Here is a 26,952-nt window from a genome sequence, read left to right as displayed (position 1 = left end):
CAGAACGGAAATGTGCTCCGCCACCCGACCCCTCCGAGCGGAGCCAGGCCAGGAGGAAGCCAAACTCCGCGCGTTCCTGTGTTAACCCTTTGTTCTGACTCCAAGCTCCAAAAAGTCTAAAGAAGGCTCACCGGAAAACAGGTTGACAATTTAATGATTCACAGAGGTCTAAAGAACAAGGCAAAAACAGACGACGGAGGTACAGAGGCTGGATCCAGGGTCGTGTCACAACGGTTACATAGGAAATGTTTCCGAGGAGCGACAAATTGTTATCAGTGTTCAGTCTTTTTAACGTCTTTGCTGACGCGGGTCTTGTCGAAGGCGTTTCTGGGCGTTGCTTTGGGGCCGCCCCCGCTGTGGCCGGCCCTGGGCGGTTTAGGTTCGTGCGCGGATTTGGGACGCCCGCTATCCACTTCGCTGTCCGGGCTGGTGGTGCTTGTTCCAGGACAAAACGCTTTGTCCTTGGAGTTTGCTGAGAGCAGATTCCCCGAGTATGTGCGTCACTCATGATAAGACGGCATTGTGTATCTCTATTTCTTCTCATTAAACTATGGTGTGCTATTTATTTTATATTAGTAGTGTAGTCCTACCGCAAATATGAAAATGATACACATTTCCTGATTAATTATATTACGTGTGTTAGCCTAATGCAAACAGTTAGACGGTGCCTACGAAAACCTGTACCATATGTATGTGTTAGACTATATATGTGTTAGACTAATGCAAACAGTTATATGGTGTGTGCGATGACGATATCGTTTCCCCTTCAGTATAAAGTGCATGGCACTGTTTTGTCACTGCCACAATCAGGAAGAAAACGCAAGCTATCACCTGCTGCTCAGAGAAAATTGGTCAGGAGGATGAAGATTCAACCGAGAATCACCAAAAAGCAGATCTGCCAAGAATTAGAAGCTGCTGGAAAACAGGTGTCAGTGTCCACAGTCAAGCGTGTTTTGCATCTCCATAGACTGAGAGGCTGCCGTGCAAGAAGGAAGCCCTTGCTCCAAAAGCGGCACCTTAAGGCTCGACTGAAGTTTGCTGCTGATCACATGGACAAAGATAAGACCTTCTGGAGGAAAGTTCTGTGGTCAGACGAAACAAAAATCGAGCTGTTCGGCCACAATGCCCAGCAATATGTTTGGAGGAGAAAAGGTGCGGCCTTTAACCCAAAGTACACCATGCCTACCGTCAAGCACGGTGGTGGTGGTATTATGCTGTGGGGCTGTTTTGCTGCCAATGGAACTGGTGCCTTACAGAGAGTAAATGGGATAATGAAGGAGGAGGATTACCTTCAAATTCTTCAAGATAACCTTACGTCATCAGCCCGAAGATCGGGTCTTGGGCGCAGTTGGGTGTTCCAACAGGACAATGACCCCAAACACACAACAAAAGTGGTAATGGAATGGCTAAATCAGGCTAAAATTAAGGCCTTCCCAAAGTCCTGACTTAAACCCGATTGAGAACTTGTGGACAATGCTGAAGAAACAAGTCCATGTCAGAAAGCCATCAAATTTAACTGAACTGCACCAATTCTGTCAAGAGGAGTGGTCAAAGATTCAACCAGAAGCTTGCCAGAAGCTTGTGGATGGCTACCAAAAGCGCCTAATTGAAGTGAAAATGGGCAAAGGACATGTTACTTAATATTTGCGCTACTGTATGTACTGTATATTTTTGACCCAGCAGATTTGATCACTTTTTTCTGTTCACCCATAATAAAGTCATAAAAGAACCAAACTTCATGAATGTTTTTTGTGACAAAGAAGTGACAAAGAATCTGTTCCAATCACTCTATCAGAGAAAAATCAGAGTTGTAAAAATAACTGGAAACTCAAGAGAGCCATGACATTATGTTCTTCACAAGTGTATGTAAACTTTTGACCACAACTGTACGTATATATATGCATGTATGTGTGTGTGTGTGTATATGTATATAGATACAGTATATTAGATTAGCAGTGGTTTTAAAAAGAGATAATTAAGGTTCACCATGGGATAACTACTTAAGGGACACGTTGCCGTTGCAAGAAAGGGCTCCTTCCTCCAGTCAAGGAGGTGAGACCGTGAGACCGTTCCCTTCGAGCCTACGGTAGAGGCTCTTCAGGGTCAAGTTTAAAGACCCCTACATAGGAAGTCACAATACTTGATTTGGGTTAAATTGTTATATAGTTTGAGTTGGTTTATTGTTATGTTTTTTTCTCTCCCCGATGTTTTCAAGGGGAAATGGGAACACACCAGGATGTTAAAGTGGTTTAGAGGAACAAACATAGATGCAAGGTAATCTAATGAAAATTGCGCATTTAATAGAAACAGAGTACTCAACCCTATTGAATGAGGGAAAATTTTGACAAAACTTAAAAAAGACAAAATACAAATAGCTTTTCTACAAGAAACACATCTTGATGATCTAGAACTTACCAAATTGAAAATGTCAGGCTATAAATATGTCTACTTTTCTTCTCATGAGTCGGGAAGGCAAAGGGGAGTAACTATTCTTATTTCGGGGCAATAAACTATGAACATGTGTCAGAAATAAAAGATAAAGAAGGGAGATATAGTATGGTAACAGGAAAAATAGAGGGCAAATTAACAAGTCTCTTTAATGTATATGTTCCCCCTGGCAGTGATTGGTCATTATACAAACATGTATTTGAATTGATAACCAAAAGTCAAGGGTCTATAATATGTGGAGGCGATTTCAACATAAGATTAAATCCTAAATTAAGACTCCTCAAATGGTAAATCAGACACAAAACACATTACAAAAATACTTACAATCTACATGACAGAAATGGGAATAATGGATGTATGGTTAGGATTCAGGATTCAGGTAACTGAATCCGGCAGGCAGAGACTACTCACACTATTCATCAGCACATAGTCAATCCGATAATAGACCATATTTTTTTTTGTGTTTAAAGAAGACCTACAGAGAGTAAAAGTAATGCTGAGAGTAATGCTGCCGTAGTTGGATCACGGCGATCTCAGCGAAACCATCGTCTGTCACCATCATTGTGGAACGCAAACGCGCGTAGTTCGATATATTTCCATCAACGTACAAGTCAAGCCGTCTTCCCTATTATAACAGCGTTTCCCAGCTGTAAACAAACGAATAAATACTTGTAACACTTGGATTCATGCGGCGCATTCAAACACGATTAGCAACAGGCTAGTTGTAGTAAAAATGATTAAACTTCGTAATTACAATCATCATCGTAATATCAATAGCAAAGGCAACAAGTCGTTTTATGCGCCAGATTTTAGGTTTCGTATTTTTAGAGCACTTTACCTTCCATAACAGCGGGGGTATGACTGCAGGAGCTGTCAGTTTTCTTACGTCTCCCTCCCTCCCTCCCTCCCTCCGGTATGACGAGTACGAGCACCCATGGTTTGGAAAACGACATGGTACGAAGCATGGAGGCCTTGGCTTGGTTCTCCACCCGCCTACATGAAAATAACATTCCCGGGATCTTGTATAAAGACATTCCAACTTCGATTCCGCCGCCATTGACTTTAATGGTAAACAGGCGGAAACGGAAGGGGTAGGAAGACATAAGGAAGTAAACCGGAAGTACCTCGGAAACTTGTCTATAAAATTGCCTAGAAAAACGTATTTTTATAGATACATGCAAGTTAGACATTTTCACCTTACTGTTACAAAAAATATAACTAGACATGAAAATTTGGTCTTACAAGAAATTGTAATCCTCCTTGAGTCCAAAACCTGCAATAAAATTATTTCCAAATTGCTTAAAATTATTAGGTTAACCAAGATGGAGAGCACTCATTATATAAAACAAAAAATGGGAAGGAGAAAGAAATATGCGACTAGATGAAAAAATCTGGGAGAACATGTGCCAACTGCACTGGACCATAACGAGCTCAAATATATGGCGTGAATTCTGCTGGAAAAACATTATGAGGTACTTTATAACCCCAATCCAAAAACGACACCAGGGTAAAGGAGATGCCAGCTGGAGAGACTGTGGAACAAATGGAGCGGACCACTCACACATATTTTGGAAATGCAATGTTATTAAACCTTACTGGACTGAGATTCATACACCCTTGGAGAACATTTTCGGGCAACATATCGCTTTCAAATGTGAATGTCTGTATTGGGGTGATTTGAAACTGGATAAACTGAAGGTCAATGATAAAAAATGTTAAATATTTTATTAGCAGCCACCAAGAAATCTATTACCTGGAAATGGCTCAAAAAACAACTATTGAGGAATGGATAGATATTGTACATGAAATTTACATCATGGAGAAGCTGTCATTTTGCATGTTGCAGATTGATAGATTTTACTTGATATGGTCCAAATGGACTGAGTATTTTGTTTCCTTTAAAAGAAAAAAAGCAATGAATCGATAAATGGTTTATCTTCATTCATTATTGTAAGTACAAAGTACTGTACATTATTTGTGAGTCGGCAAAAAACAAAAAACAAAAAAAACACGACTTTATTGTCATCGTCCTTTTTTCTTCTTCATGTTTCTTTATTTGGCCCTCTGTCAATCACAAGTAGTAATAGAAATTAAATATACATATATATATATATATATACATTTACATTAACCCCCAAACAAAAAACTCATTTGTGCGCCAGTATTTTTATTTTTTACAATATTGAACAATTTATTTTAAATTTCCATAATTATTTTATGACAATATTTATGAATGATTTCGAATTTTTAAAATTTGGGGTCTGCGGTTTAAAAAATTGAATGTGAAAGAGTAGTTTGAATGGGAGATTATGATATAATGCCAGTCGGCGAGAGAAACAAGGGAAAGACGTTGATGGCAAGAAAAGGTAAAACACAAAATGGCAAAGTCCATACAAAAATGTGATCACAAAAATGAAGTGTACAACGAATACGAACGTAACCCCAACCCAACCTGCATCCGAAATGTGATGAAGCCAGCATAGATGACAGGCAAAACAGTCATTGGCTACTGCTTCTCACAGCAAAACACACGTGTCTCTTCATCCGATCCTACCGAGCGAATCTTTGACCACAAACTGAGCAGGAAAAAGGTTTTTCGCCAGTGTGAGTTCTTGTTTGTACTTGCAAGTATTGCTTTTGAGTGAATCTTTGACCACAGACTGAGCAGGAAAAAGGTTTTTCCCCAGTGTGGGTTCTTTCGTGACTTTTTAATTTGCTCTTGTAACGAAATCTTTGACCACAAACTGCGCAGGAAAAAGGTTTTTCGCCAGTGTGGATTCTTGTGTGGTCTTTCAAGTGTTGCTTCTGAGCAAATCTTTGACCACAAACTGAGCAGGAAAATGTTTTTTCGCCAGTGTGGGTTGTTATGTGTTTTGTTAGATTTCCCTTTAGAGCAAATCTTTGATTACAAACTGAGCAGGAAAAAGGTGTTTCGCCAGTGTGGGTTCTTTCGTGACTTTTTAAGTTTTGGTTTTGAAAGAATCCTTGCCCACACACTGAGCAGGTAAAAGGTTTTTCGCCTGTGTGGGTTCTTGTGTGTCTTTTCAAGTTTTGCCTCTGAGCGAATCTTTGACCACAAACGGAGCAGGAAAAAGGTTTTTCGCCAGTGTGGGTTCTTATGTGTTTTGCTAGATTTCCCTTAAGGGCAAATCTTTGATCACAAACTGAGCAGAAAAAAGGTTTTTCGCCAGTGTGGGTTCTTTCGTGACTTTTTAATTTGCTCCTGCAACGAAATCTTTGACCACAAACTGAGCAGGAAAAAGGTTTTTCGCCAGTGTGGGTTCTTGTGTGTTTTATCAAGTTTTGCTTCTGAGCAAATCTTTGACCACAAACTGAGCAGGAAAAAGGTTTTTCCCCAGTGTGGGTTCTTTTGTGACTTTGTAAGTTTTGCTTTTGAGAGAATCCTTGACCACAAACTGAGCAGGAAAAAGGTTTTTCACCAGTGTGGGTTCTTATGTGTTTTGTTAGATTTCCCCTGAGAGCAAATCTTTTATCACAAACTGAGCAGGAAAAAGGTTTTTCGCCAGTGTGGGTTCTTTCGTGACTTTTTAATTTGCTCTTGCAACTAAATCTTTGACCACATACTGAGCAGGAAAAAGGTTTTTCGCCAGTGTGGGTTCTTTTGTGACTTTTTAAGTTTTGCTTTCGAGAGAATCCTTGACCACAAACTGAGCAGGAAAAAGGTTTTTCACCAGTGTGGGTTCTTATGTGTTTTGTTAGATTTCCCCTTAGAGCAAATCTTTGATCACAAACTGAGCAGGAAAAAGGTTTTTCGCCAGTGTGGGTTCTTTCGTGACTTTTTAATTTGCTCTTGCAACTAAATCTTTGATCACAAACTGAGCAGGAAAAATGTTTTTCGACAGTGTGCCTCCTCATATGCGCATGACAAGTTTGCTTGGTAGGAAAGGTTTTCCCACACTGAGAGCATTTGCAGAGTTTGTCGTCAGTGTGAGATTTCTTATGACCATCATCATTGTAAGGTGAGTGTGATGTGGTGCCACTTCTGTTTGATGGAGCGATGAAAATGTCTGCTTGCAATCCTTCTGTTGAGCTGCTGCTGCAGTCGCTTGGAGGCTCTGCCCCTCTGCCGGCCTCACTTGGACTATCTTCAATCTTCAAGGGCTCACCATTTAACCTTGTGATATGCTCCTCCTCCTCCTCCTTTTTAACGCATGGCAGGTCTTCCTCTTCCTTTTTGATTGGAAGTTGCTTCTGTGGACAGGGCTCTGGCTCCTCCTCCTCTTTTATTTGGGAGAGCTCAACATCCTCTTTATCGCCAGAAAATTCTGGCTCGTGACGCTCAGCAACAAGATATCTTCTGAAACCTGCCAGCACAATAAAACCATTGATATATTTTATGGACTACCACGGCGTCTGAAACAAGTACATTGATCCCTTGCGGTTTCGTGGATTCAGTGCATGGTGTGGTTTTAAAAAGTATTTATCAAAAAAAAGATGCGGTTTAATTTTGAGGCCCAAGAGACTTGTTTCGCATAGAAATGCGTCCGAAAATCTGCGCTAAAAACTATCGGCCAAAAATAGCTATAAGTGCAATGTCGGTTGAAATGTTTTGAAAACGAATCATGTCGAGAACCATGGTCTTCTTGTGATGACGTCATTAAAATAATGTATTGTAAGCATTATTGAAGCAAAGATTCATGCTTGCATTCGTGTTCATATATTAAAAAAAAAAGTCCTCATATTTACGCATTTGTGTTTGTATTTAGGCATGTGTATCTGTAATAGGGCTGAGCGATATGGCCTTAAACATGTATCACGATAAATTGAGCAGATTTATCTCGATAACGATAGATGACAATAAATTCACCCAAGCGGACTGTTATATAATTTGAAAATCTGAATCAATGCATGAAATACAGATTAACTATTTCTTGATTTATTTACCAGCATTCAATTTGATATACTGTATTTAACAATTGTACATGCAGTCTAAACATTAAGTTTATAAAAATGTATTGTAAGCAATAAGAATTCAAGTATGACATTTATAACAGCGTGTATGACTTCAACAATGTACATTGTCAAAATCAATATGCCTGTGCAAACATGTAATTGTAACACAAATGACTTGCAGCTTGAACAGTACACTTCAAAAAGACAACTTATTGTTAATGGCTGCTGTGACATAATTATTAAATACAAGTGTTTACTTTATGGTTTAAGGGTTTTTTTCCCCCCAGTACATTTTTTAATAAATGCACGCACAATAAAAATAGCTGGGGCCATTTCTCGGTCATTTTAAGTTTTGCCGTTGGATTGTACTTTATGCTGAATGCTTTACCATCACAAAAGCTATCAGAGGAATCACACACAGACAGATACAAAATAACGCCACATAGTAATTGCTAGATGCAGTCCGTGCCCAATCCACTCATTAGGTTCAGCCGTTTCGACAAGGTTAGAGCCGCTATCCGACTCCATAACGTTCATTTGTAGCGTTAGCCGCTAGCTAGCGTTAGCCTGGCTACCAGTAGAAAGCACTGAAAGCACCATCTCCGGAAATCGTGAGAACAAAGGAGGACAGTGGGTGAAAGCCCGTCTGGATGCCACCAAGAGTCTACTAAATGTCGGTTGAAAGTTTGGTGAACCTCCCTTAAGCCACACTCCATCACGTTTTGCTTGTAGCGTTAGCTGCTAGCGTTAGCTTACCGGGCTTTTGTTTGATTGGCTTCCTGATGATCACGTGACTCCCTACGTAAGCACATTCACTGCTTTCTTAAAGGGGAATGAACATAGACGAACAACACAGAATCAAAGCGGGATGAAAAGACTTATATTTTCTTGTTTTATTAATTTACCGAATTTACCGACATGGTCAGAATTATGTCGGTCATCGTTAAGAATTTCGGTGACGGTAAATTTTCGGTTTACCGCCCTGCTCTAATCTGTAACCACCAAATTCTGACGTCAGATCATTTTTTTGTGGGTGCGTAAATACAATTCTCTTTTCGACGACTAGGAATCTTTTCTGTGGACTAATTCCAGTTTACGGTTACGAATCAAAAGAAATGTAATAACGTCACATTGGTCTCGGTGAAAACTAATTGATCCTTTAACGGCGCATACGCATAAAAAACAAAACTGATTGACTGCAGTGTTGTGCGCGGAGCTAACCTGTCAGTTGGAAGCAATGAATCACTGGTGAAGTCAAAAACACGCTTGTCTAATATTTATTGGTTAAATATAAGCATTTGATTCTGACTAAATGAAATGATAAGACTAATAACCCAATGACCGTAATTTTCAGACTATAAGGCGCACCTGACTATAAGCTACCACCCATGAAAGTTTGACACAAAAACGGTGTTTGTTCATAGATAAACCGCACAGGACTAACTAATAAAGGATTAATAGAAAAACAAGCTTCTAGTGTAAATTGGGATTAGTTTATTACTTGTAGTGACTGTCAGTGGCAGTCAATGCCAGGCAATAAGGTAATTTTGGGCCATTTAAGGTCTCACTGGAACAGCACCAAACAAAAGTTCCAGCATCATCACTTAGTCCAATGCAGATTCTCGACTCTTGACAAAGTGATGATGCTGGAACTTTTGTTTGGTGCCGTTCCAGTGAGATTTACAAAGATGACAGCCTGAAAAAGACATCAAAATTCCCTCAGTCATTGATGATATGGGGCTGCATGTCAGACAAAGGCACTGGGGAGATGGCTGTGGTTAAATCTTCAATAAATGCACAAGTTTACATTGAAATTTTGGACAGCTTTCTTATCCCTTCAATTGAAAATATGTTTGTCAATTTCCAAGACAATGCATCATGCCACAGATCTAAAACTGTTAAAGCATTTCTCGGAGAAAGACTCATCCACTCAATGTCATGGCCTGCAAATAGCCCAGATCCCAACCCTATTGATAATCTGTGGTGGAAATTGAAAGAAAAAAAAAAAAAGGTCCACAGCAAGGCTCCGAACTGCATGGATGATCTGGCAACTGCAATCAAAGAGTGTTGGCACCAAATTGATGAAGAATACTCATCAAGTCCATGCCTCAGAGACTGCAAGTTGTCATAAAAGCCCGAGGTGGTGCTACTAAATACTAGCAGTGCAACGGTTCGCGACCGTTGCACTGCTTCGCCCTATTCGGTTCAATACGCCTTTATGAACTGCGCCTTTTTGGTTTTGCAATTACAGTAATTTATTCCGAACGCTTGTGGAATGAATTGGTCAAACTCTGTGTGCCTGTGTCTGACGTGAAGCGCAGCTGTGGAGAAATTCCCGCCCCACGAGTAAATGTCCAATCGCTGTCAAGCACCTGTGTAATAGGAGCCGAGTAACGCCCTCTCTCGCTTACGAGCAAGGTGAAAGTGAAACAAGAAAGAAAACAAAAAAAGTAGGGCTGTCAAAATTATCGCGTTAACGGGCGGTAATTAATTTTTTAAATTAATCACGTTAAAATATTTGACGCAATTAACGCACATGCCCCTCTCAAACAGATTAAAATGACAGTACAGTGTAATCTCCGCTTGTGTGTTTGGCACCCTCTGCTGCTGGCGCTTAGGTCCAATTGATTTTATGGGTTAGTACCATGAGTGAGCATGGTGTAAATATTGACATCAACAATGGCGAGCTACTAGTTTATTTTTTATTTAACATTTTACAAATTTTAAGAAAACGAAAACATTTAGAGGGGTTTTAACATAAAATTTCTATAACTTGTGCTAACATTTATCTTTTAAGAACTACAAGTCTTTCTATCCATGGATCACTTTAAGAGAATGTTAATAATGTTAATGCCATCTTGTTGATTTATTCTAATAATAAACAAATACAGTACAACGTATGTTGAATGCATAAATCCGTCTTGTGTCTTGTCTTTCCATTCCAACAATAATTTACAGAAAAATATGGCATATTTTATAGATGGTTTGAATTGCGATTAATTACGATTAATTAATTTTTAAGCTGTAATTAACTCGATTAAAAATTGTAATCGTTTGACAGCCCTAAAAAAAAGTTATGGCGAGCGGAGGAGTCGACAGACCGAATTTTGAGGAAGCACCGGCTTCTTTCAAATCTGCGGTGTGGCAACATTTTGGTTTCCCCGTGGACTACAATGCAGACGGAGAGAAAATATTGAAAAAAACATAAAACAATTTGCAAGCATTGCTCAGCGCTTGTTGCCTATGCTAACGGCAAGACTTCTAACATGACTCAGCAGTCAGCACTTCAGCCGGCATCACCCACAGACATCATTTTCTCAGAGCAGGACAACCCCGAAGATGACACCAGTGAAAACACACGGGTCTATAGAAGAGGAGTTCCAAAAGCCTTACAATATCAGGTCAGAAAAACACAAGAAAATAACCCACGCAGTGGGGATTTGCATTGCAAAAAACATGCCGTGGTTGAAGATGCGGGCTTCGTTAATTTAATTGCAACGCTTGACCCGCGTTATATTGTTCCCTCGCGGACATATTTCGCCCACAACATAATCCCCGACATTTAAGAAATGGCACGCAAAGCCGTTGAAGATGATTTCACGAAAGCACATAGTTTCGCCCTGACCGCTGATAGTTGGACGTCCCATGCTACAGAGTGCTACTACCTAACTGTGACGGTCCACTATAATTCATACCTGTCAAGTTGTACGGTCTCGTCGTAATTTGTACACGTGAGCACTGGTTTTTAAATGTGTACGCCGTCCGTTACGTTCAAAATCTGCAGGTTTTTCGTGCATTGCGTTTTTGTTTTTTTTCATCCGTTCGGATTTGGTCACCGTTTCTGCAAGGAGCCAATGTTCGTTAATACTTGAATGACACGAGAAAAGTCAGACACGGAGAGGGAAGAGTGTTTGTTGAGACGCTGTAGTAAATGCGATGCTAGGCTAGGTGGCTCCAATTTCCTGACCGTGGCCGACATCATACAATCTACGCCTAGATAGCTCTTGCATATAGAACTACAAGCGAAATGACACTCGGTAGCGTTAGTAAACAGCCGCCATTTTAGAGCAGTATACTTCTCAGAAAGGCTCTATTGTAGTAAACCTTCCGAGCGAACCTAAGCAACTTTTTATCCAAAATACTCCTAAATCGGCAAAATCTTGACTTGATTCTATCTTTAAAGGATGAAACAGTTTTAAAATTTTCACATGTCGAAAGTTGACGGTAGTGACGGGATCTGTTGTTCACTTGAGTAAACGAATTCATTCCGGTTCGTTCAGTAGAAAGATTCGTTCAAACACATCGTTCAACGAATCGTTCGCCCCCCTCATCTCCCTCCCCGCCCAAATGAATCGTTCGGTTAGTGAACGGGAAGTGACGTTGCCGAACGAATCACCAAAGACCACTTCGCAGTATAACTGAACGGGAAGTGACATTGCTTGGTCCCTCCCTCTCTCTTGCACACAGGCTCCTCATTGGCCGTTCGTCGTAGTTTCAGAAATGAGTGACAGGCAATATTCTGCTTTCACAGCCTCGTCTCCCTCCCGCTGCTGCAAAAGCGAGGGAGAGCTCAAAGTAATGGCTCGTGATTGCATTTCAATTTAGGACACGATTAAACATTTTCCTTTCGTGGGGAGAGTGGAGGTTTGGGGTCGGGGGCGCACGGACTTTCTTTAGCATGTTCTTGATCCCATATACAATGCTGCTGCAACCAGCCAACGCAGCATGCTTGCTGTCACGAAAATAAAAATAAATCGAAAATTTAATTTCTAAATATGGAACGACCAACACATCATATTTACCTCTCGCTCTGCTGTATTTTTGTTTTTATGCTCATCACTATTATTTTTGGTCACTATTGTTAAAACTATAAGTGTAAATAGCTAGTTGTCAAATGTGCTGCTCTGAAATAAAAACAATACTACATTTTGATATTTGACAGTTTAATTGCACATCAGTATTAAGATGATCGTATTGAATTTTTGCACTGGTATTAATAAAATAATCCGGTCAGCTCCCCTGTCGTCCCCGCATCTCAGCTCGTCATATGCTGACGAGAAATAATTGTTTGCTCTTTACAATGTCGCCTTTCTACTCTCATTAGTCTGTTGAGAAAAATGTAGACATATTGCGACATCTCCCGTGTCCGCATGTGTTGTTTTTGGGCGCTTGAGTAGCACATGATGGACGGATTGACATAATTTGTCAAACCAACCAACACCCGACTCGCGCTGACACGAAAAAAATATATAACACTCGGGAAAAATTGACATGTATATACAATTTCATTGCAAATCAGTATTATGGAGATCGTATTGAATTTTTGCACTGGTATTAATAAATAAAATAATCCGGTCAGCTCCCCTGTCGTCCCCGCATCTCAGATCGTCAAATGCTGACGAGAAATAATTGTTTGTTCTTTACGATGTCGCCTATCTACTCTCATTAGTCTATTAAGAAAAAGATAGACATATTGCGACATCTCCCATGTCCGTGTGCATTGTTTTTGGGCGCTTGAGTAGCACATGATGGACGGATTGACATAATTTGTCAAACCAACCTACACCCGACACGCTTTGACACAAAAAAAAATAAAACACTCGGAAAAAATTGACATGTATATAGTTTCATTGCAAATCAGTATTATAGTGATCATACTAAATATTCTTTTTTTCTGTGCACATATGAGGTAAATATCGCTGCCATGAAGCCTCCATATAGTGACAGTTCTCTGCCGTCACGCGACCGCAGCTCAGCTTTTGCTTGCCTCGTTGCTACCCGTGTTTTAAATTACTTTAATTTTGATAGTATGTCGTCATAGATAGTCCCGAGTCTGTTGAGAAAAGTAGTACACTAAACCATGCTCGCTAGATTTGTGTGTTTTTGTCTGTTTGCGCAGCATTTGATAGGCTCCACGTTAACAAATATGTGACAAAGTCCTTTCCTTTCATTTGTTAATTCGTTCACCGCATAGTCATTACTGGAAAGTCAAGTTAGCAGCAAGCTAGGTCAGGAACCGGAGGACCGAATCACTGAACGGGAAGTGACAAAACTCAGTCTTGCCCCCCCTGCCTGCACGCTAGCTGCTTATTGGCCACACGTGGAAGTGAGTGATAGACACCCTGATTCTGTTTCCGCTCCCTCCCCTGCCCGCGATGAGGCTGGCGTCTGATTGGTCGTGTGCGATGTCAGAAGATGCTGCCGCTTGCTCAAGGCCCTCCCACGCAGCGAACAAGCACCAACTTCATAGAACGAATCAGTGCAGATGGTGATTAGTTAGGTCTCGTTCACCCAAACAATTCGTTCAAAAAGAACGAATCGTTCGCGACCGATACAACACTAGTAGACGGAAGGGAACTAAGGCAAAAACGGGAGCAATTTTATCAACTTTATCGGTTGATTCACAACATTAAATGACCTCCAAACATAGCAAAGGTTACTATGTTTTTTTTTTAATGAAAAAAAAAACATGAACGGTATCACCAGTTACTTTGCCAAGTAACTTTTTTACTACTGTGTGTGTATTTCAGTAGTCAGTCACTACACTTGCCAAAGAGCTAAGAGGCATTTTAACAGTCCAAAATGTTTACATTTTAAGGGTTTCATTTTTTTTTAAAAAGCAAAATAAAGGCAGTTTAAAAAAAAAAAAAAAATGCAAAACGCAAACCGAACCGAAACCGTGATCCCAAAACCAAGGTTCAAACCGAACCGTGGGCTAACTGAACCGTTGCACCCCTACTAAATACTAGAGATGTGTTTTGATTGTTATTTCTTTGTTTGTTTCTCATGATTCCATATTTTTTTCCTCAGAATGGAGTGATTCCATATATATTTCGCTGCACTTGCTCTATAAAATTAACATTTACTGACCACCACAATGTTTTTTGTTCATTTCTTTTAGTGTTTCTGAATGCTAAAGAGTTGCACTTTTGAACTCATTCATAATTTTTCAAGCTTTTTATCCGAGTTTGTTCTACATGATAAAACCTTTAAACGATATCTCGATTCATGGCAGGAGCATATCGATAACCTTTTGGGACACCAAGTATCACAATATATCACCATTTCGATATTTTGTCACACCCCTAATATACACACTGTATATATGTATATACTTTATGTATATATACACTCACCGGCCACTTTATTAGGTACACCATGCTAGTAACGGGTTGGACCCCCTTTTACCTTCAGAACTGCCTCAATTCTTCGTGGCATAGATTCAACAAGGTGCTGGAAAAAGGGGGTCCAACCTGTTACTAGCATGGTGTATTTAATAAATTGGCCGGTGAGTGGACATATGTATATATACATTATATATGTGTATATATACACTGTATAAATGTATGGCCGGTGAGTGTATATATGTATATACAGTATACACTGTATATATATATATATATATATACTGGACTGTCTCTGTCTCAGGAAATTAGAATACACAATATTCTAATTTCCTGAGACAGTCAGGAAATTAGAATATTGTGTATTCTAATTTCCTGAGACAGTCCTGTATTTATACACAGGACTGTCTCAAAAAATTAGAATATTGTGTATTCTAATTTCCTGAGACAGTCCAGTATATATATATATATATATATATATATATACATATATATATATATACGGGTATACGTAATATACCTTGTTTTCAAGGCTGGGTTGAAAAACAAACGGTTGCGCGACGTCTGTAAACGGGGGTTACCAGGGTAAAGGGGGCAAATTAAAAATAGTTCGGGGGCTTAGTGCGCCATGAATCTGCTATGGCAGCATATAGACATATTGTTCTATCAAACACAACAGTTGTTTTGGCTTAAAATACAGTAGTTTCTTTTAAAGAGGAGTGCAAGAGCAGAAACTGCTTTTTCAGTCCTCTGTATTTTTATATATATATATATATATATATATATATATGGCGGAAAACACAGAGGGGAGAACAAGTATTTGATACACTCACAATGGGAAAACCCATTGGCAGTGTATCAAATACTTGTTCTCCCCACTGTATATATACACAGTATATACACACACATATAAGCCTGTCGCAATATGCAATAATTCCATTTATCGCACGAAAAATAAAAATGAAGGCTGTAATTTTTCCGCTGCGATTTATCGCCTCGCGTGCACGTGCGTGCGCGCGCGGCAGACATGCTGTTAAAAGTTCGGATTCCTTATTACCAACTACGCAAAATGCATCTTCGTTCCAGGTCCGGTGCTAATCGTCCCAGTTATATCCTATTGTTCAACGTATAACCTACCGGCCGCGTCAGTGCTTCGGTTTGACTGCTGACCATCTCCAGCGCGCCGGTGTTGTTGACGTGTGGGCACTCCCGTCAGGGGTGACATTTCACACGGGGCGGCTATTTTTCGGCACAACACCTGATATTTACAAAGAAGTCCGCCAAAACATTGTTGCTTGTCCCGTTTCTGAAAGTCGATTGTCATATGCTGGTGTTGTGCGGTAATGAGCAGACGTGACTTTTGTGGCATTTGCTAACTTTTTTAATGCGCGCACACACTAGATATCATGAAATGGCAAACTAGATGTGCTACGTTCCATGCCATTGGCTACGTGAGCCCAGAGTGATTATGGAACACGTAGTCCATACACTACATCAATGAATTATAAACCGCCGTGACTGAATGTAAGTTAAGAAGGCCAAAATCAATCCATACCAGTTACTATAGATAATGCTGCAAATATTAATTCAGTACATGACACAGATGGATTCGAACCACAAATAGGATGTCTTGCTCATGTACTAAATCTAGAGAATCTAAAGAGAGCTGTAGCAATCAACAGTGTGCCCCGCCTCACTTTACAAACAGTAAAGATTGTTCCCAGCACTTTTATACAAAATTTCTTCAGCTCAGTAAGAATTAAGCACATACATTTTATGCACTAAAATGCATGTTTATATGATGGTAATTTAATTTTTGCTTGTTAGAAAAAAATAAAATAAAATAAAAAGTACAATTGTTTTTTTCTTTTTCAGAGCAATAAATGTATTGAATGGGATCGAAAATTGTGTCCCCCCGTATCGAAAATCTTACCGAACCGTGACTTAACTGTATCGTTGCATCCCTGTGGCTGCGAATGAAGCTGCCCATCACTTTGCTACGCCAGCTAACAAAGCCAGGTTGTACCATTGAACGAGGCCTTTGAAAATTGTCACAAAGATGACCGAGGGCTATTACGATCACAAACACGATCACAGAAATGATGGGGCTAGACAACCAACCTTTTTCCCTCGAAGACCAAGGATTCAGGCGGCTACTACGTCATCTGGAGCTAGGGATGGGAATCGAAATCCGATTCCAATTCGGAACCGGTTCCGAGTGTTTCGAGGCCTCGACATCACAATGAAAAAGCCTTAACGATCCCTTGAACGATTCCTAAAGACGTGTATTGCGTCGTGACGTGTGTTGTTGTCCAGACGCATCAAACTAGCACGGCGCCAAGAACCACTCGCTCCAAAGTTTGACTATACTTCACCATGAAAGAGTGTGAAAATGAAAGGTTACGACGGGTAAGCACGAGCATTGCAGCCATAAATATAACAATGACAGCACGTAGGTTCAAACGCTCGAAAGTGTGTCTTCACGAGGAAAAATTACAACAAAGCGACTTGCAGTCATTGCAAGGTGGAGATAACTGCATCGAGAGGGAATACGACTGCGATGTCCTCACAGAGAGGCTAAGGCTCAGTCCTGGCTATTAAAAAAAAAAAAAAAAAAAAGTCCCGGCTATACAGCTAGCTAAACGCAAATGACGATGCAGAAGACGTTGGTATAATTTGCTGACTTTATTCAACCATCACTTGAAGAGTGAAACTAAGAATAAAAATTAAACAAATCAATTTTGTCCCCAATAACAAACAGGTTTGCATCAACGTAAATCAGCGTTGATGAGCTGCTAATAACAGTATGTTTAGCATTCGTTCGCTAGCATTAGCACATCGTTCAAACCACTACACAACTGGATTTAAGTGTCCGATCGCGAGTGGAAACACAACAACAACAACACAAAAGATGATACATATAGGCGTTGCCTCTGTAGATATTAACATTAACAAAGAACGAAGGCTTGTTGAAGTGTTTCCCTCTCTCATTAACTCGCTCACTCACTTGGATGCGGCATTTCTTCTTTGGGTGTATGCGCGCTCTTCTTCACGTGAGCGCGTTCATGCATGAGGAAGCGCAAGGGCGCCCCCACTTGAGCGTGTAAGCGCCACAAAAACTAAAAGGCATGCAATTCAATGTAATGGTAAAATAATACACGTTAACCCAGCAGTCCCCAAACTGCGGCCCGCGGCCCAAATACGGCCCGCCTCCACATTTGGTCCGGCCATTTTGAATTTTTTTTTTTTCCCTCAATCGTGTTATTTATTTTCTGGCCTTTTCCTTGAAGAATTCAGAGAGGGTTATTTAGTTATTATCTATTTAATTAATAGTGTTTTTATTATTAATTATTATTATTTTAAAGAATCCAGAAAGGGTTATTTGATTGTGGCTTTCTGAAAAACAATTTTTTACATTTATGCACTTCTGCAATCGTCACACTTTTTCTGTTACAAACTGACCCCGGCTCCTCATCAGTGAAGGGAAAAGTTATGTGGCCCTCACAGGAAAAAGTTTGGGGACCCCTGCTTTAACACATATTGCCAAAGGCAGAACAAAAACCTATCTGCCAATATATACCAATATTTTTTATTTCTATTAGATAAATGTTTCAGTAAAATGTTACACATTCTTGTGTATTTGCCACTTATTGCCACAGTTAACATTGAGGCTTTGGGCCTCTTTTGATCTCGTTGTGAGTTTGTAAGGTTGTGACTTCTGATTAAACAAACTCGATGCCAATCAAAACGTTTGCTCTTTTTCCCCAAATTAGAATCGATAAGAGAATCGATAAAGAATCGAATCGTTAAGCAATATCGATAATGGAATCGGAATCGTAAAAATCCTATCAATTCCCATCCCTATCTGGAGCCCAGGTTCATCATTCCAAGCCGAATGTTTACCGACAAAGTATGATGAGATTACCACACGCTTCCATACTTCGAGGCAACCCTGCACGGCACGTAAGTTTCATCACGGACATATGGATGTGTAAAGTTAGTCCTGTCAGCACGCTTGGTATGACGGCGCAGTGGCTGGACAATGATTTCATACTCTGTAGAGAAGCCTCATGCTTGACTGAAAATGGGTTCACTCACTGCCGTCTATATGGATTATTATGAAGTCCTTGTTCACCTTACTTCCTTTTTTGTTGGTGTAAAATCTAAAGTGTGTCCACACGTGATTTGTAGCAATATTTTTTCTCACTTTTTCCCCCACCCTTCTCACGAAGCTTTTCTATTTTTTTCAACCCACTTGAAGCTTCCTCTCTTCTTCTTTAGACAACTTCTGCGCACTTTACCTTCACCGCCACTCTTGAGCACCCCAAGTGGACCGCCAAGGAATTGCTCAGCAAACATTGAGCAGTTTACAGCATCCATACTCCATTGTATGGCCAGTATGTCAAATAAAAGTATCGATACTTGGCGGGAGCATATCGATAACCGATCGGGTTGCAAAATATCGCGATATATCGCCGTATCGAGATATTGTCACACTCTTAATATATACACATACATTTAATAATAGAGGCTAATGCCATGACTTTCACTCACAACACAATAATTGTTCCCAAATATTTGTAAATAACACATAATACATTTTGGGCATATATGTAACAAAAATGGCTGTAATTTCAAACCCTGAAAGATACTACTAATTACTTGAATTTAAGAAATATCTGGGTCAGGCTAATTTGCCTTACACGCTCGTGCACACACACACGCGCACACACATATATCCAAAAATTATTCATAACATACAGTAAAGGCAAAATGTTTGGATACAACTGAAGGTCCCAAAACCATTGCAATAAATTCCATCAATTAACCCTGAAAAGTAGGGTTGTTCCGATCATGTTTTTTGGCTCCCGATCCGATCGTTTTAGTTTGAGTATCTGCCGATCCCGATATTTCCCGATCCGATTGCTTTTTTTTGCTCCCGATTCAATTCCAATCATTCCCGATAATTTTTCCCGATCATATACATTTTGGCAATGCATTAAGAAAAAAATGAATAATACTCGGACGAATATATACATTCAACATACAGTACATAAGTAACGTATTTGTTTATTATGACAATAAATCCTCAAGATGGCACTTACATTATTAACATTCTTTCTGTGAGAGGGATCCACGGATAGAAAGACTTGTAATTCTTAAAGGACAAATGTGACTTTGTATATTGTGACTAAATATTGCCATTAAAGATACACGATAATATCGGCTACCGATAATTATCGGCCGATAATGGCAATTATGACGTCACACAGATAATACAGATAATAAAAAAATCAACCGATAATGCAATCCGATAATTATATACTTGATTTAGCCTCCAAATGTGCGCAACCAAGCAGTTTTCTCCACTTCTTCACTGCCGCCTGCTCAACCCCTCCCCTCTCTGAAGCCCCTGTGGGAGGAGGGGTTTAGGAGTACGGCGTCATAGAGGAGGCGGTGTTACACATCAGTGTTGACACTGTTGAGGCGCTCTCACTAGCGTGCGTTGCTTTTCCCGTGTGTGAAATGAAATAAACGATGCTCTCGCCATCTACAAAACAGTTCCTCAAGGCCTAAAGAAAGCGTCCTCATTGAACACCACTAGCACTAACCCAGCAGCCATTTAAAACTGCATCACAATGATTTTTGGAACGAATATGAGGCTGCTGCTAGCATGAATGCTAAAGCTATTGTTAACAAATAAACTATAAAGGAAGACGCTGCGGTCCTCCCGGAGTCGGGGGGTTTGGGAATGCAGCCCAAAGCGAGTGGTAAACTCCCATCTATGGCTAAACACCTCACGAGATCGATAGTTGACAAGTAGCTGTCTTCCGACGGAGCCCGCCGGTCCGGCAGGCCGCCGCCTCGCCCTAGGCGGGTAGAGGATGAGAGCAGAGCCATGCACCGAATGCGCCGCAGCGAGCCGGCCGGGGCGGGCGGATATCCGGTACGAACTTAGCTGCCGCCGCCACTCCGGTTCAAGACAGAGGCCTGGCGCGGGTGCTAATTTGGCAGCCAGGCGGACTGAAGGGCACAGGCGGGAGGAAATTCCCGAAATGACCAGATAGCCAAATCCCTGGATGAAAAAATAATGCAGTTTATACGACCACGATTCTTCGTGAAAGACATGCCGATCACATCAGTTTTACCACGGACATTTACACAGGTGATGTCAACAAACCATGTTTATCATGACGGCACAGTGGTTAGTTGATAATTGTAACATGCACCAAACGACACAAAGAAGTCATCCAGTCACTAATGCATTCAGTACGCTTTAAATTTATGACGTCTTAATCAGATCATTCTTCTTAAATCTAGTCAAATAATTTTCCCCATCTTGTTTGAGTGTTGAAGACTAGTTGAATGCGCCAGATTATTCCACTTACTTGAACTAAATATTGCAATTTGTTCTTATTAACCCCAAACATCTAAAAAAAATAAGGTCATTTTCACCTAAATCAAGAAAAAAATGCTTTCAAATAATGTTTTGAACCATACATATTCTTGAATAAAGAACATTTCTGACAAGTTTTTTTTTTTTTTAGGATTATGTATAATAATTTATTGCTTAAAATAAGGCTGTTAATCTTATTTTCAGCTGGCCATTTTTCTTCAAGAAATCTGAGTGAAATATACTTGAAGTGCTGGCAGTTAATTTAACTTATTTCCAATAGATTTACACTGAAAACAAGGGACTTTAACTAGTCTTAAGGAGCTGTGTTTTTGCTGTGTAGTAATGTTATACTTTAGGAATGGCATACTTTTAAAGCCATTTTTGTGCAACTTATGTATTTACTCTGTAAGTAATTGTTGCCAAAAGTTTACCATTACACAATGTCAGACAATCTGTCTTTATTTAGATGTTGGAATTTACTACTACTACTACTACTTGTTCACATTTGATGTTGAAAAAAAAAAGAGCAATATTATTTTTGCACAGCAATATTTTCTCTTGTGTATACTTTAAAATTTTACATAAATCTTTAATAAAATTAGCGGCTTGACATTATCGGTTATCGGTTGGAACGAGGAGGAAATTATCGGTTATCGTATCGGCTGAAAAATGCATTATCGTGCATCACTAATTGCCATCTAGTGTATTTGTTGAGCTTTCAGTAAATGATACTGGAGCCATGCCCAAATGTATGATAGGAAGTGCAACCACGACTGTGCGTAGTGCTACCAATTGATACTGTATATCTTCTCTGAGTTGGGAAATAACATAGGGTGTTAAGAAAAAGATCAATTACTACCTTTCTTCCCCACATTGCTTCCCACGATATTTCTAATCGTAGGGAGAGGGATTGTAAGGCTTTGGCCAATTAAAAAAAGGCTCCAAAGGCTGCCAAAATTCACCCTACTCATTTTATGCTAAGAGTGTGACAATACCTCGATACAGCGATATATCGCGATATTTTGCAACCCGATCGGTTATCAATATGCTCCCGCCAAGTATCGATACTTTTATTTAACATATTGGCCATACAATGGAGTATGGATGCTGTAAACTGCTCAATGTTTGTTGAGCAATTCCTTGGCGGTCCACTAGGGGCGCTCGGGAGTGGCGGTGAGGGTAAAGTGCGCACAAGTCGTCTAGAGAAGAAGAGAGGAAGCTCCAAGTGGGTTGAAAAAATAAAAAAGCTCCGTGAGAACGGTGGAGGAAAAAATGAGAAAAATATTGCTACAAATCACACAGGGGACACACCTTAGATTTTACACCAACAAGAAAGGAAGTAAGGTGTACAAGGACTTTGCTGTATGCAAGAATTGTCTAAGAAAAATACGTTTCATTGGCAGCTGGTGACGTAGTGGACACCGGAGTTTGTGAGCTTCGCTTTCATCACTTGAGGTAAGAAAGTTTTGCAATGTAATTGACTTTTTAATTTGCATGTATTATTTTGATGACATTTGGTGTTGAATGATATGAAATAAACCAGGACCCTAAACTGGATGAAAATGAATATCGAACAAGCCCACATGAATTTACCGATTTATTTGATATTATTTGAGAACCACTTTCCATCTACTTTACTACACAAACGTATTACTGTCATTTTGATACAATAAGCTATAAAAACTGTTTGAATGGGTTCCAAGATATATAAAGTGATGTGCATGATAATTAATGTAGCCTACATAATATAAAAAGGCAAGTATTGCATTTTTAATTTCTATACATTCAATTCATATTTTTTTTAATTCAATACTTCCAACAACAAAAAAATCAGGATTTAAACTCAAAAGCTATGAAGTGGCTAATATTTTTTGTTTTATTTTGTTGTTTTTAAGGTGAGGAAGACTGTGACTGAGCAAGTCTGACATCTTAAAGCTGTAATGTGAAGTAATTTCATAACATGCCAAATAGGGTCACAATTAAAGTAATTAAACATTGTCCAACAAATAAAGCATGAAAAAATATTTACATGTTGTATATTTGACAAAATAATCGTGTTTCCTAAGTTCGAGCCTGAAAGGGGACGAACCCGGAAGTGATACGTCACACCGGGAACAGCATTGGCAGCTCCATACATACGGCCGCCATACAAAGCCCTTCAAACAATGATTCAAACAGCGATATAAGCGCAAGGGAGGAGATCCAAGTTTTTGAAGAGTTGGAGGAAGAAGAGGAGCTTGGAATTTTATGTTGGACTTAACATGTATTAGCCAGACGCTAATCAGGATGCAAACAATGTGCCTAGACTACCTGACATGGAATGGAGACAAGACCCATCGAGATTACAAGATTGGTAAGATATAGGCTGTTATTATTTTCATGATTTGAAGATGCAGGCACTTGCACATAATTTTATGTTTTTGTCTATCTGATGACATTGTTTAAAAAAATAATAATCAGACTGCATGTTAATTTTGGCAGATCCTGAAGCTCTAGTGCATATAAAATAATATAAAAATGTTGAGGGGAAAGAAGGAGATGAGTCGTTGATGGCTTTCTCCACTTTATTGTGGCAACAATAAGAAACAAAATAATAGCGGACTGCCGCCACATTCGACCGCGAAGTTTTGCTTGTCGCTCATCTCCGCCTCGCCTCGTACTACAAGCTACTACTACTTCCTGGGGCTATCGGCAGGAAGTGGCGTCTAATGGCGTGAGGAAATGTAGTATTATCACACAAGCGAACAGATTACAAAGCAGCACTTCAGTGTTGTCCCGAGACTACATTTCCCATGATTCACTGCGGGACTTGAGCTGTCAACGTTCACATTTGACAGCATTCTGCCGCGGTCCTCCTCGCCAGCTGTTAGCTCGCCATTCACCCTCGTTTGCATTTGATCGCTAGTCTGATACACTCATTGATACTGATACACACATTCGACCACAAAGTTTTGCTTCTCGCTGATCTCCTCCTAGCCTCCTAATACTCCAGCGTCTCTTAAACGGATCGTGCATAGTGTCTTGTTATGAGCTTTTTGTTTGCAAATGTATCGAACACACGACGTGCTGACAAGTTTGTTTCTTTATTAACACATGGAGCTAACACAGCTTGGGGCTCTCGGCAGGAAGTGGCGTCTAATGGCGTGAGGAAATGTAGTTTTTTCACACAAGCGAACAGATTACAAAGCACCACTTCAGTGTTGTCCCGAGACTACATTTCCCATGATTTACTGCGTGACTTGAGCCGCTCACTCATTCGCTGCGAGACTGACTCAATGCCAACACGCTACTTGTCACCCGTCAGCGGCTCTCGTACGTAAGACACAAACTAGAAGGCTATCAAGCGACCACCATTAAACAAACGCCGAACCGTACAAATGCAATGCAATGCTTGAAGCATGAAGGTGGAAATACATAATACAATTACAAATAAAATGTGCACAAACTCACCGGCGGTGTGTGTCTCTTACGGCAACGTGACCGTGAATTACCACAACGCCGACCCGCTTATATGCACATCCATACCCCTTTCCCAATGGACAGTGGATTAACCCTTTCGGAAAAGATCGTAGATGACGCACAATTTAAACACGATTAACCTAGCGAACGCAACAACAACTGTGATCGGGGATTGCCACGAGTTAACTTTCGGCTAACGTTGCTAGCTTGTACTGTTCATTCCACAACAGTTGGCAGCTCTGCTTTGACAAAGTCATCAGTCATCTATCCAAAAATCACACTTACTTTTTGGCAAATCCTTGATTATAAGCAGACCGGTTAAGGAAGCAGGCATCTTCGAAGTGTTTGCAGCAGAGAACACTACTCGATGATGGCGTGAAAGTCATTGGCTTCGTGCGAACGAAAGATGTCCATTTATGTGCCCTGCTATCCTTTGGCCACTCATTCAACTTTTCGTTTGAGTGAGAACAAAACATCGCCACACACCGCCGTGGCATCTTACCGGAAGCAATGCAACAAACAATACTGTTCTATGGCGGACTTCCCTCGCATTTCCCGGTGTGACGCAATTTCAGAAAATTTCTGAAGTCTGCCGAAGAAAAGCATTTTCGTTGTCATGGGCATTGCTATGGGTTAAACAAAGAATCTGGAAGGGTTGCGTTAAAAAAAATAATGAAAATATGCTTATAATTGTTTAGCCATTGATATTATTCAAAAACATGGTTGGCCAACCATAGTTCACATTTCCGCTTTAAGCCTAAGAGGCTTTTGTACAATTTTTGTAACTAATGTAAGAACATTAAAAGCAGCTAATGGCTTTAGGGGCCGGGGGTCATCAATAATCGATTTATCATCGAAATGTAGCCTCTGAACCGTAATTGAATGCCCAAAGATTCCCACCTCTAATTATTAGTGTACTATAATGACTATCCACTGATGATAATCATATGTGAAACACAGCTAATTTTCCAGAAGGAAGTCCCCCACCCCAAAGATGGTGGTAGCAAGAGTGCACACTTAAAACTCTGCTAGGACTTTCACAATAAATTTCAGGCAAACTAGCTTCGCAGCAGCGTTATTTTAGAGCTGGGATGTAACTTTTGACCGCAAAACAACAAAGGTAAAAGACGTGCGCCGAGACCGACTGCGAGGGTCGGGGGGGCGTAAGGTACTACTGATTGGATAGCGATGCACTGAAGGGGGTTCCTGCTTTATTCTGTTAAGTACGTATGATCATATTTAAGTCAATAACGACAGCTTATAAGATTGATTTAAATTAATATTCTAACATCTTTATAGTGAATGTGTTTGCATTTTTGTAATGTTCTTTTTTAGGAGAATTAGGTTGGCTTAAGAATATTTTAGCCCCCCTAAAACACCCCTTAAGACGCCACTGGGATCAATAAATGAATAATAAATAAATATCTTTATGATTCAAAACGATAGACGTCCAATGCAATAAACAGGTAGGTCTGGCCTTGAATGCTCATCTTTCAATTCAGAATCAACACCATGAGGACGGGGTGGGAAATGAACAGTATTTCCCGAATCGGTGAACCAACCTGCTAGTCGGCGAAGAACAACTTTTACTTGCATTTTGCAAACAGTCAAGAGTTGATGTCGTCGCTGAGCTTTTGCGCCATAAAGTTCCGCCTCGAACTTTGCGGCTGGCGTCCTTCTTGCACGCATTGTGCACACTTTAGGAGGCTCCAACTGGATGTTCAAGCGTCGAACCACATTGTTCTTTGTTCGCAAGCTAAGCTAAGCTAACTAGGCTGCGTGCGAAGCTTCAACGCACACAAAGACCACTTGATGATGGACGGACCAAATCTTTCGAATTAGTTCCAGTCAAGTAGTTCTGGACCTCCTGCGTCGCGAAAGTTATGGGTTAACTTCGCACAAAAAGCAACTTGTTGCTGGGCACGTTCTTCTTAGCACGGGAAACTAAGCGCATGTGCAGATAGATATCGACGTGGCTCGCTCCGTGAGTAGCTCCGCTACTGCGCATGCGCCACTCACATCCAGTCGGTAATCACATTGGGTTGCGAGACGCCTACTTAAACATGATGAGCGACAAATCGGCACAAAACAAAAATGATCAATATTTGTTTTGTTTAAACGTTGAACGCATTAGCTGCCTTTGACTGAGCAGAGACGTGAAGTTTCCTTTGAAACATGACAGTATATTCATGACTGAAGCAGGCAAAGCATCTGCTTGTGTAAATTGTGTTTCATGTGAATCATATTGTTCACTTTACTAGTTTTACTGTTGGGTGCACGAAAATAGGTTTAACTAATAATTAACAATGCATTACTCCAAATTTACCTTTTGCAGTATTTTGTTGTAACTGATCCGACAAGACGGTCGGGAATCGGGATCATGTACGTGCGCTGCGTCATGACGTAGAGGAGGCGAGTGGCTGAAGAAGGTGTTGACCTCCGTGAATTTGCCGCACCAGGTTGACCCCTCATCAGATGCAAATTTCTAGAAAAATGATGTCAATCGTTTCTGGTGATTTTTTTTTTCATTTGTGCTGCTATCATTTTTGAGATATTAACAATTTCTTTATAGGTCAATCCGGGGCCGGATGTATGGGGGACCGGGATGGG

The 26,952-nt window shown here is 40.3% G+C and overlaps 1 protein-coding gene across 1 annotated transcript; it reads right to left on the bottom strand.

Moving 5' to 3' along the window:
- Nucleotides 1-137: 137 nt before the first annotated feature.
- LOC130928045 (gastrula zinc finger protein XlCGF57.1-like) lies at nt 138-26,313 on the bottom strand. The gene is made up of 2 exons (XM_057854244.1): nt 25,905-26,313; nt 138-6,773 (listed from the first exon to the last, which is right to left on the bottom strand). Exons 1-2 carry the CDS (start codon nt 26,029-26,031, stop codon nt 4,999-5,001), a joined length of 1,902 nt encoding a protein of 633 aa, XP_057710227.1. The 5' UTR covers nt 26,032-26,313; the 3' UTR covers nt 138-4,998.
- Between the last annotated feature and the right edge of the window lie 639 nt (nt 26,314-26,952).

Source organism: Corythoichthys intestinalis, chromosome 13 (genome assembly GCF_030265065.1).
Source record: "Corythoichthys intestinalis isolate RoL2023-P3 chromosome 13, ASM3026506v1, whole genome shotgun sequence".
Lineage (NCBI taxonomy): Eukaryota > Metazoa > Chordata > Actinopteri > Syngnathiformes > Syngnathidae > Corythoichthys > Corythoichthys intestinalis.
This window is presented reverse-complemented; position numbering and strand designations above follow the sequence as displayed.